The following is a 12,579-nucleotide window of genomic DNA, read 5'->3' as shown; positions in this document are numbered from 1 at the left end:
CATATGGTTGTACAACATATGTTGTTTGGTTAGTGACTGTAGTCATATGTTCTTCGTGTTGGTATTTATCGCAGAGTACATTTTTGGGATTTTAAGTTAACAGGCGTAAATCCCAAAAATACAGTACTTTCTGATATTTACAAACGTGGCTTAAATAAATTAGACACCAGAAAGAAATTTACTCTTCCACTCAACGATAACAGAGTTTATTTTTAAACGGTATAATTTGTTTTACATGTCACGTGAACAAAATAAATATAAATTAAATGAGCATTTAAAACAAGAACTGTTATGAAAAGTATCTATATTTCGTATTAAGAAAAAAATACCATATTGCAATTGGCGGATTTCAAACAAAGCAGTGAGACCAAACTGTACAAACATAAAAATGCAAATACAAGTGCAAGCCGTTTCTTTTGTTTGCCACTAATATTTTATTTTTCAGTGGCTGCGGACGTGTGCGTTTTGTCGTGCGGGTTGGACAAGAAAAATGGCGAAAACTGTCGGTCGTGCGTGCGCGCAAATCGCAATTTTATTAACTATATACGGATCAATACAATGTGTGAAATCAATATGTAAGTGAAACCAAACCACACTTGAATCTTCTCGAAACCAAATATACAAATACGCTTGTACATATGTATGCACATATGACAGATCATCGTTAGGCAGCGATTATGATGATGACGATGTCGAAGAAGACAAAACGCAGATTGGTCGTTGAGTCAATGGGGGATGAGCCAGGGGGAGTCAGAGCGCGCTCTGCTGCCATTTGGTACTTTTTTTTTTTTTTTTTTTGTATGGTGAAATTTTGCTGCCATGTTTGTTTTTTTTTTTTTCTTGTTTGTGTCTCTGTTGCTGTTAAAATGAATTTGTATTTTTATTGTAGTTGTTATTTCTGCTGCCTAGCAGTAAATGCGTTAATTGACAACAACAAAATATCAAGTGTACGTAGCACCGTAGGCGTGTGCGTGTGTGTGTGTGTGTGTGTGAGTGGCGCAGCCGAGTGTGAAAATAGGCAACAGCATTACTAAGAAACGAACGTCCTGTCGCCTGCCTGTCTGTCCCTCTCGCTCTAGCTCTAATACACTGCCCACGTTCGCTTTATTTTTAACGTTTTTCTTTTCTTCTTTCTTTTTTATATTTGTTTTGTTTTGTGCTGTACTGTGTGCTACGCCTATTTGCTCCATGCTCCACTTAACGTGCAACAATTTCCGTAGCCCTAGCCCCACTGTCAACCCCCACCCCACACCCCTTTGCTCACTTGTGGAGCGACATCTCGTTGTTGCATATTACAATTGAAATTTGTGGCGCATTTTTATTAAGACGCAAAGAAAAGGCGACTGTCAGGCTTATTGTTTTTGTTTATGTTGTTGTTGGCACTTCACGATGCGGTGGCGTCGCAATTGAAATTGAAATGGTTCAAAGAAACAGAACAGGTGGCAACCTTGCCAGCAGCTGCTCAGGGCAGCGGCCCAAAATGCCGTTAGCCGCCGTTTTATTTCTGCATTTGTACATTATCTGCTCTTTCTTCGCTCTACCACTCTCTTGAGCATAAGTCAGTGTTGTGTAATTAGCCAATAATGCAATATGCTGTTTCAACTACCTAAACACGTACGTATGTATGTATATGTTATTATATATATATATATATATATATATACATATGTAAAAACTGGCCCCGGTCAGACGGCGTTGCCAGCGTTTATTGTTGACGCAGTTCATTTACTTGTTTCAGCTAACTGCACACGCACTGCCATAAGTGTATACATATCTTGAAATATACATATGCATTTGTTGATACAGTTGCGATTGGGCATTTCTTTGTCTGGCAGCCAGCATTTACCACCCACTTATCAATTTCTTGCAGTTGCTTTATTTTTAACTTTTTGAGCCCGTGTGTGCAAATACTCAGTTTTGTTTTTGTTGCTGCTGTTATTCTTTTTACGTTTGCTAGAAATCAATGAAGCTCGACTGCTGCTGCTGCTGCTGCTGCCAGTAGCAGTAGCAGCCGTTGGTCAGTCTGCAGTCACAGTTAATCGATCGTTCGTTCCAACTTAATTCCCATTGGACTGGGCCGATGTCCACAGAGACTGTCACCGACTGGCACAGCAAAGAGCAAAGAGCGCTTATCAAGAGCGCTGCTGCTTTTGCTGCTGCTGCTGCTATTGTTGTTGTTGTTGTTTTCATGTTTTTCGCTGTGGCGATTAACAGTTAGTTTTTGCAGTAGCAAACAGTAGCTTGAATGAGATTTGCGTGCTTATTAATACACACATATTTATGAACGTACACTAACACACTCATATATTCATATGCATACGAACGCACACATGCATACATACATACATACATGCATGTGTATGTATATGTGCATGCTCTGCATTGCAGAGATCCGTAATCGATGGGCATATTGTCATTAGAGATTTACTGCAGATATCCTTTCGTACATATCTGTTATATTTGTGTTATATATTTTGAAACACCATTTTATTTGAAGTTACAGTTTTGGCCTCGGCTGTGTTGTGTGTGTGTGTGTGTGTGTGTGTGTGTGTGTGTGTGTGTGTGTGTGTATATATTAACTCTTATAGATTATTTCTAAGTTACGTTTTTACACACGTTTTTGCCCATTTCAAAAGGGACTTCACTGGCCGTGAATCAGAATGTTTGCTGAACAATGTATTAAGTACTTTTTCGAGGGGACTTTGGTCCATCCATGCATTTAGAATCTCTTGCCTAGATAATAAAAGCACAAGGCTGTTCCAACAAAGAGCACTTAAAATGTGCATTTACCGTTGCGCGCATTTAGCGACTCGCATTAAATCCACCTTCGATCGATAAACAATCGAGAATGCGAGTGCGATAAAGCACGGACAGTGCTCCGGCACTGTCCAATTGGTCTTGCATGTGCTGCGGCCAATTCCAATTGGGTGGCGCTGACATGAATTCTATTCAAATATACGTATGGTATGTATGTATGTAGAGATTTTCTTTCATATTCATCTCTTTGCATTTTGTGCCGCATCAACCCCCAACCCCCTTCACCCACGGTCTGCTTACGGTTTACGTTGACCAAAATAGTTGCGCCCATTGTATGCATTGGCGCCCACACCAAACGGTACATAGTGCTGCGTTTGTCTTGAAGGTGCTTTATTGCAACACAGCCCCTCCCTCTCTCTCTCTCTCTCACTCACTCACTAACATTGTGACAACAGGAAATAGAGCCGACCGTGTTAGCACATCATTTACGTCAAACGTAAGCATTGACAAAGCTCCCACCTGCGCCTCTCTCTCTCTCTCTCTCTCTCTCTCTGTCTCTCTCTCTGTCGCCTTCTTGTTTCTTTTGGATGCGTTGTTCGCGCTGCGACCCATGCATTTTGGGCATTCTGGCAACTCTGTGCATTGCGCGATCCGTTTTCGGTTTTCGTTTTGTTTGCTTCTCTATTGATTTGACCGATAAGCATGTCCGGCTAACGGCGCCAAAAGCTCAATAAACAAAATCTTCAACTAAACAATTGTCGTTACGGTTGTTTGTTGTCATTATTGTTGCCAACAACAGGTATTCATCTATAGTTGAAAAGCTCGTCTGTCGCTAGATAAGAAGGCGAAAAAGAAGAAGAACACAACACCATTAACCAAACAACATATAGTCTGGACATCACATACAAACAGCGTTGTCACAAAGTGTATCGGAGGCATCTGGTCCAAACTCGCGAGTAAGGGAGTAAGATATACATATGATGTATTTTTGAACCGCTTACTCTACAGGAAAGTGCTTGGCGCACTCTCTTCCATATGATTTGATGCAATAGAACGGCAACGCTGTTAACTTTTGTGTTATGTTTATGTTGTTTGGTTAGTGATACTACGCAAAATGCCTGTCAAATTAATTACCAGCTACCTCTCAGCCCACCTCACCATGAACGCTTTATCGCAACAATAAAGAATAACATAGAAGCACAAGCTTGCAATTATGATAAACAAATAGCAGCAAAAAAAAAAAAAAACTCCATTTTGCAGACACATTTCCTTACCAATGGAAAAAAATGAATAATATATGAAGAAACTGGGTCACACTCGCGGTCGCTTTGGCTGTGCATGTGTGTATGAGGGATATGCCCCATAAGGTCGTTAGCACAGCAGTACAGCAAAGAAGAATGAATAGCAACAATTGCTTTCATTTTCAAATCAAATGCTGAATAAATTGCGCCAATTATTAAAAAATAGCAACAACAAAAACCATAGCCATTAACATAACAATTAACACCGGGTTCAATTGAATCTAACTCAAACGCCGGACAAATGCTAAGAAACGACCAGAGAAACTGCAGGAAGAGCGCCTTAGCATCAGTGGGTGCGAAAGAGAGGGCAGGCAGCTGCAGGTGTATGACTCAGTGTGACCGCAGCCAATAATTATGCAAGGCAATGGGAAATAGACAAACACAGCAATGACGTGCAACCCTGATTTATATGCATATGTATGTGTGTGTGTGTGTGTATGTGCGCGCGCTCTCCACTCTGTTGTGTCTCTGTTATGCATGCATATTATTTTTGCTTTACTTTTTTCTTAGCATCAAAAATAACCTGTAATTAGCCAAAACTCAAAATGCAAAACGATAAAGGGCTGTGCAACGGTTGGGTGGGGGGTTGAATGTGTTCGTATGGTGTTGCCACCGGGTCGTAAACAATTGCAATGCGAGAGTTCTGCAGAAAACTCTTGCCTTCGTGGAAGGGGGAAGAGAATATCAACGTTTCATAACAAAAAAAAAAAAAAAAAAAATAACTGCACTTGATAAGTACGTATTTTTTTAAGCGAAATGTGTAGATCAGATTGCAGACTTGTCTCCGCCTGTGACCGTGTGTGTGTGTGTGTGCGCAGCGCTTGCACCTTGCTCTACAGTATTTGCATGCATGCATTAACATTTTTGTATTTTAAATCCCTAATGTGATCGTAATTGTAATCGATATCGTTCACATTCTGCTAAATGTCTCCTCGCGCACGAGTAAAGCACGCTGCTGACCACATGTTAGGAATTGTATTTTACAGCGGCTGGCAAAAACAATAATAAACTGCGATTAATGGCGCAGTGCCCTTTGGTATGCGTGTGTGTGTGTGTGTGTGTGTGTGTTATCTTATATTTACATATGTATATGTGTAATACTTACCTACATGCTATGGCAATGCGATGCCTAAAGAATGTGCACGAACAGGAGTGCGATTGGGGGTGGGCGGGGCAATATCTAAATGTCTAAATGACTGAAAATATGTATGTATATGTGAGTAAAATGAAAATAGAAAATCGATATTGTGCGAGTGGCGTCAAATAACAGTTAACAAGCAATTACAAAGCCAGCTAAAATAGGCGCAAATAAAAAAAAAAAAAACAAAACGGGGTGGAGGAAAGAAATTGCTCAATTTATGTAAATGCCATGTTATAAATAAAGACAAAAACAACATTGGGAGTCATTGAGCTGTTACACTTTCAAATCTCCCCTTTAACAGGGCACAAACATAATGTAATTACAGCGGTGGCCATACAATTAGGTACACTACTATGTTTTGTTTTTTTTTTTTCCATGTAAATGAAGCTGATCAACATGAATATCTTTGTTGTTTTTGTTTTTTTTTTTTAGCTTACAACATATGAAATGAAAGAAATGTAGCGTATAGAATTATATGGCCGCCACTGTTACACTACAAAAGATCCACAGTATAGCAAAAAATATGAAATAATTTGACATCGCAGCCCATTTGAACTGTTGTTAAACGAGTTCTCGCACGCAAAGCAATAAAACCAAATATTTAACTTAACAAAACACCCACGGTACCAAAACAACAACAACAACAACAACAACAGCTGCGAGACATTTGTTTAAGCTTGTCTTGACAATCCATTAGCTATTCCAAAGTTCAGGCGAATTTGATAAGTCATACCCAAAACACAATAGGCCTGATTAACTATTTAACTATTTGTAATTTAGGTTTTCTTATATTCACTTCATTTGTTAGCATTTATCACATGGTCACACTATAAATATACATGCCTGCCATGGTCACACTCTGTTGCGTATTTTTCGCAGTAAATAATATTAAAAATTTTTTTTTTCGAAAGCAAAAAGAAGTTGAAACCAAGCGAAGAATCTCAGTTGATAAAAAAGAAAAAAGCAAAGAAAGAAGAGCTATCTTTAGGGTTAATATATATATATATATATATATGTATATAGCAGATAAGCGGCATATTGATAAGGTTTTTCCTTATTGTTTTTTCAAATAAATTGAATAAGAGAGTTATTCATTGAAAACAGTCACCTTTTGACCGATTGCTCCCACGACAACTATGTAATAATCTAGTCCAATGTTGATAAGATTGGGATCATTCCTGGGAAAAACGATGTCTATCTAGATCCAGACAATCTCCAGGCGTATGGGCTCTATTGACTCAGCTGCTGATAGTAATTACCCATTATATATACATGTATGTATATTATGGAATCTGGGGTTTTTTTCTTTAGTGTTTTGCATGTAGCTGCAGTAAGAATTTGAACTGAATTGAACCCCTTTGAAAGTGGTTAAAACAGGCAGACGAAAGCAACTGCTACCTGATCAAGTGTATATATATATATATATATATATATATATATATATATATATATATATTCTTTTTATTTGCGAGTTATCGATAACTTGTATCGATTACATGGAATCGATAAGAATCGATCAAATTGAACCCCTTTGAAAGTGGTTAAAACAGGCAGACGAAAGCAACTGCGACCTGATCAAGTATATATATATATGTATATATGCATATTCTGTTTATTTGCGAGTTATCGATAACTTGCATCGATTACATGAAATCGATAAGAATCGATCAAATGTTTATTTTGCCTATAACTGAGATGTTTCAAGAGCTAGATACTTCAAATTTTGTATACATATATTCTGTTGCATGGCAAATATAGATTGGAAAAATCTCACTTCTTGGATACCCCTACTCATCTATCGATCTGCATATGCCTACGCAAATATATATATTTATGTATATACAAATAAACTAGAAATCTTTGACACTTCTGGGTATTTGCAGCAAGTGGAAAATGCACGCAAAACGCAACTGATAGTATTTAAAAATAATGCACGGATTAAAACTATTGCACTATACGGTTCATAAAAAAATATACTCGAGATGGAAGAAAGAGATTTGCCAAGCTCACAATGTGCAATAATAATAACCTCTAGAGAGTTCTTTTCAATTTGCGACTTACGTTTCGCGTGCAGGTTTTTATCAAAGACAATGAGGCGCATTTCGAAGAAAGACAAATAAAATCACAATTCGTTTGCGACCATTAAACGATAAGAATGTGCATATATATATATATATATATATATTATATAGATATATGCATATAGTATATAGGTATGTCGGGTTATTCAATTGTGTTGTGACGCCTCTTCTGTTGCTCTTCTTACATTACAGCTGCCGATGCATCCTATAGCAGCCTCGGCAGCCAACTCAGATACATCAATCCGGATGCAATTGTTAGCTTGTCACCGGAGGAGCTGTTGCGTTTGCGTCAGCGACGTGCCGCCCCAGCGTCAACGGCAGACTCGACGCCAATTGTGGCCACCGTGCAGGATGCAAAGAATCAATATCAGCGCGTTAGCGCCAATGTGAATGCCAGCGGAAACGCTGCTGCGGCAGAGGCCACAGTGACCACCACCGTGGACGGCAAGGGAACTGCCATGGGCAGCGTCTCCTACAATGTGCACAACGTGGGCGTCAATGGCACCGGCCAGCGCAAGGAGTTCAGCACCCAGCAGCAGAATGCCAGCGGCGATGCCAGCAACTACAGCAATGTCACCACCAGCATCAATGTGGCCGCAGCGCCGGCTGGGCCGCCAAAGAAGACCCAATTGATGGCCTCACAGCCATCGCAATATCCCAAAAAGGTGGCATCCGTCCAGGCGACACCAACAGCAGCAGCAGCAGCAGCAGGAGCAGCAGCAGCAGCAGCGGCGGCAACAACAACAACAACCGAGCGAGCGCTCATCGATGATGTGGATGTGCCCGATGAGGTAATCACCAGTGAGGCGGCCAATGCCTCGCTGACACGCACCGAGGATCACTTTGACTACTATCGCAGTCTGCTCTATGTGGGCAAAGAGGAGACGTCCACATTCTGGACTGAATTCCGTGCAATACCCGAGAACAGTATATTGTCCTCGTCGCATCGCCGGGCCATGACCGTTGAGCTAAAGTTTGACTTTCCATTTTATGGGCATTACGTGCGCAACATAACCGTCGCCACTGGCGGCTTCCTCTATACGGGCGAGTATGTGCACTACTGGCTGGCGGCCACCCAATATATAGCGCCACTTATGGCCAATTTTGATACAAGCATATCGGACGATTCGTTTGTGCGGCTACAGGATAATGGTTAGTCCACTTAATAATCTAGATGCCGGCTGTTTGTTAAGAAATCTCTAAAATATTTTGCAGGCACCGCCTTCACCGTCGTCTGGGAGAATGTTACACTGCAGGATAAGCCCGAATATGGCAAGTTTACGTTTAGCGCAACGCTGCATCAGACTGGCAATATTGTGTTTGTCTATTATCAGCTGCCCACGCTGATCAATAACATACAGGACCATCAGCATCCGGTCAAGGTCGGCCTATCCGATGCCTATATCGTGGACAAGATGCTCTACTGTATGTAGCTCTAAGCGTTCTATACACATATGTGCCCTGTCTAACCTTTTGCTTGTTCTTTTGTTTAGTTGCGCACCGCAAGACCATCTACGAGTACCATCGCGTCACATTCAGACAGCAGGAGATCACAAATAACACCATCATTGTGCTAACAGCCTTGCCCACCTGCCTCGGCTACAGCGACTGTCAGGCGTGCATTAATCACAATACCACATTTGAGGTGAGTCGCCCGCTAGGACCGGAGTTAACCAACATTCAGCTAATCTCTATATCCTCTTTCCGTACAGTGCATCTGGTGCCCCACACTGAATCGCTGCTCTACAAATAATGGCAACGATCGCAGAAAGCAGGATTGGCAGCAAAAGGGTAAATCTTAATCCATGGCCATGTCTGGGATACTCTTGACGGCATTTGCCATAGAAATGGTTGCATGTGGAAGCTTTATTCCCCATGCTTCGTTGGGATAGATATGATGAGAAAGGCAACAAGCCTTGATTTCCTTAACATTTTGCTAGACTTTTTGTCCGAAATGTTGATACTGCTTAAAAAGTTGCAACCTTCCGTAATTAATGTTTCTTATTCGATTGTTTCGTATCGTTATCGATAGATGCACATAAGCGTGCATGCATAGTTCGTATAATTATCAAATTTAATTTAGCCTGTCCGACAAGCAATAATTCACATTTAACGATAATTGGAAATCAACTTATAGAATCAAAAGCCAACGACGTGCTAGGATCTATGCTAACTTATTGTTATCGTTATCGTTATCGACTTAATTTGAAAACTCGCCATTTACAGGCTGCGATCGTTCGATGATTAACAACAGTGCCGCCTGCCCGGCGCTGGGTCAAAAGGGCAACAATGCTGCCCAAGAGAACAACAACAACAGCAGCAGCAGCAACAACAACAACAACAACAGCAGCAGCAACAACAACGGCAGCCCTGGCATAGGCAGCAGCACGCCCGCAGCCAGCACGTCGGCCGCAGAGCCAACAGTGAGCAGCACGCAGTCGCCGGCTGGCGTTGAGTCGGCGTCGGGCGATGGCGTTAATGTCGAGAAGAGCGAGCATCTCGGCGCCGTGCTGCCGGAGAATAAGAGCGTGGGCGTTGCCTTTGGTTTTATGGTGCCCATTTGTCTGGTGTTCGCGGTGACACTGTGGCTCTTCTATGCGTACCGGTATCCGCACACACGGAGCGGCCAGCTGCTCATACAGGTGAGTCTATCGATAAAGAAATAAGCTTTCGACTAAAATACTGAATAATATGAATGTATTTACATGCAGTCCAAGCATTTACATCAGGTTTGTTAACAGTACACAGTACACAGCATATTAACATTTGGCATCTGTCTCGCTTGCACACACACATACACGCCGTTTTCTGTTGAGCTCTAACGAATTCTTCCTCTCTCTCTCTCTCTCTCTGTCACAACAGTTCCGTCCCAGCCAATGGTCATGGCGACGCGGCGAGGCGCGCTACACGGCGGCCACGATACACATGTAGTGGAGTTGAGGTGTGAGTAATAAACGTATAAACGTGTACCTGTTACTTGTCAACAGCAAGTAACGAGTCACTGTCGTGACAGAATATCAGTGGTAACAGGTACCAGAACGCTGTTCCCCCAAACAACCCAAGCCCTTCCATCGCATCAAGCAATTGCAACTGTCAATGCCATTTGCTTGTGAATTGGCATACAAATACAAATATATATATATATCAATATATGTCAATGATAATTATTTCTAACGGTCACTGTTATCAACGTGATATCGCTCATATCTGACATGCAACGGCAACTGGCAGCGGCACCGGCAGCAACAACAACAACAATTAACAGAATCGTGTGTAAATTCAATTATCTTAACAGTTAGAATAATGTTAAATGCATAAAAAGAACGCAAGCCAAGCAGAGCAGCAGCAGCAGCAACAGCAGCTGCTACGATTTTTGAATGCTGCTAATGTGTTTTGCAACACTGAAAGCTAACATATGCATTATTTGAGACAGTTTGAGTGGCATTGCATGAAAATACTTTACCCTACACAAAACTAAAATTTCAAAAAAAAAAAAAAAAAGACAACAAATACGAAAACACGTGTACTTTGTGCTTCTCCTAGTTAGTCTTATTGTTTGTTTTTTTTTTTTTTTTTTTACCATATGATTTTGGCAACTATTTTTTGTTTAACTTTTATCGCTCTCTGCTTCGATAAATAGCAGTAATTAATTTTGCTCAGGCTCTGCTCCCTCAATTCCCACCAGGCACACACACACACACACATACACACACACACAAAAACACACAGGGCACACATATACTCACACACAGACACGGGGCACAGTGCTTGCAATTTAGTAGTTCAATTGTAAAAACATATTTTCTGTTTGTTTTTTATTTTAAATATTATTATATATATTTTTTTTTCGAAATAAGTTGTACTTTTTATGCCTCTAATTATTTCTTTGGAATTTCAATTGGCCACTCTCAAGTATGAAATTTGTATTCTATCCCCCCTTTTTTTTTGTATTATATGAGTACTTTATACGCATGTATATGAAGCACTTGAATCGATATATGTAGCAAGGCATATTTATCCAAGGCGACCTCTTCTTTTTGTTAGTATATTTTCTATTAATTAATATTATAAATATACAAATAAATAAATATAAAAATAAAAAAAAATAATAAAAAAAAAAAAAACAATAAATGCAGCGTGCAAGTAAAGAAATGAAAATGCTAAACTGAGAACATAAATAAGAGTTAAGAGAAACAAGCAACTAAAGATCTGTAACAAAACGTATGAAGGAAACAAAAACGCAACTAAGGAAATTGTATAACAATGTATTTTGATAATGAAATTAAATTTGTATTTTAAGCTCTTATTACATATACAAGATAATTTAAATAAAAACAAAGAAATATATGAATAAATGTAGAATGTATTTCGGCGCTGGATATTTGAAATGCCCGCCATACTGTTTGACAATCACAGCCCAATTGCATTGGGGCCTGCGAATCAAACGGTATTTCCGCTTTACAGTGCACAGTTGCATTCTGTCTTGCCATAACATTGCCATTTTGAGCTTAACAGTGCGTATCGGGCAGTTATAAATGAAAACGCGCTCGTTTAATTTCAGTTTTATTTTGGACTAATTTTGGTCATTAGTTTTAAATTTATGCATTTTCTAATGTTGTAAATTGTTAAATACTTTTATATATTGTTTGTGTTTACATTGGCTTACACATTTACAAGGTGGCTTCGGGCTGTAAGAAAAAACCGTTGGATTTCGTTTCAAGATGCGCCAGGGGTGCAGGGTAAGAGTTAGCTCCACATTAACATTTAACAGCGGCAACAACACAAGCCGCGTCTGTTAGTGATCTGTGTGTATGTGTGTATATGTTTCTTTGTGTGCGTGTGTGTGTATATATGTATATGTTATTTTTGTTCGTTTCTTGAGTGTCTTTCATCTTTTAGAGCTTCTGCTGCGCCAGTTCCTCGATAGTGCGCGCATTGGTGAGCGTCACCCACAAGGGCGACTGTATGCTGGCCAGCGAGTAGCTCTCGGCTGCGTCGAGCGACTGCGATTTGCGCAGGGCAGTGGCGCTGCTGCTGCTGCTGCCGGCGGCAGGGCGACGCTCACGTTTGGAGCCGCGCTTGCCGACGCCAAACGCGAGCGCTGCTTCGCTGGCCGGGCTGCTGCTGCTGGCAGCGCGCAGCTCCTGCAGTCGACTGCGCCGTTTGGCCAGCGCCGCGGCATCGTGCGATTCACGCAGGCTGCCCACCTTGCGCAGCGGCGGCGTCAGCGTTGACGGCGACGGCGCTGTCGACGGCGTGCGCGGCTGCAGCTGCTGCATGGCCAGCGCAGCTGTCTGCG

General features: G+C 41.0%; 2 protein-coding genes across 3 annotated transcripts; one reads left to right on the top strand and one right to left on the bottom strand.

The window, feature by feature from the left end:
* The first annotated feature begins 445 nt into the window (after positions 1-445).
* On the top strand, positions 446-11,411 carry l(1)G0289 (lethal (1) G0289). Of its 2 annotated transcripts, XM_015168691.3 has the most exons (8): positions 446-575; positions 7,473-8,432; positions 8,496-8,705; positions 8,774-8,925; positions 8,993-9,071; positions 9,507-9,922; positions 9,992-10,009; positions 10,143-11,411. In XM_015168691.3, exons 1-8 carry the CDS (start codon positions 491-493, stop codon positions 10,209-10,211), a joined length of 1,989 nt encoding a protein of 662 aa, XP_015024177.1. In that variant the 5' UTR covers positions 446-490; the 3' UTR covers positions 10,212-11,411. The 2 variants fall into 2 exon arrangements, with proteins under 2 accessions (XP_015024177.1, XP_002059497.1); XM_002059461.4 differs by lacking the exon at positions 9,992-10,009.
* Positions 10,830-12,559, bottom strand: LOC138911789 (uncharacterized). The gene has a single exon (XM_070211318.1). It carries the CDS (start codon positions 12,557-12,559, stop codon positions 12,176-12,178), a length of 384 nt encoding a protein of 127 aa, XP_070067419.1. The 3' UTR covers positions 10,830-12,175.
* Positions 12,560-12,579: the final 20 nt, after the last annotated feature.

This window comes from Drosophila virilis, chromosome X (genome assembly GCF_030788295.1).
Source record: "Drosophila virilis strain 15010-1051.87 chromosome X, Dvir_AGI_RSII-ME, whole genome shotgun sequence".
Classification (NCBI taxonomy): domain Eukaryota; kingdom Metazoa; phylum Arthropoda; class Insecta; order Diptera; family Drosophilidae; genus Drosophila; species Drosophila virilis.
Note: the sequence above shows the minus strand (reverse complement) of the source record. Positions and strands in the feature narration are given on the sequence as shown.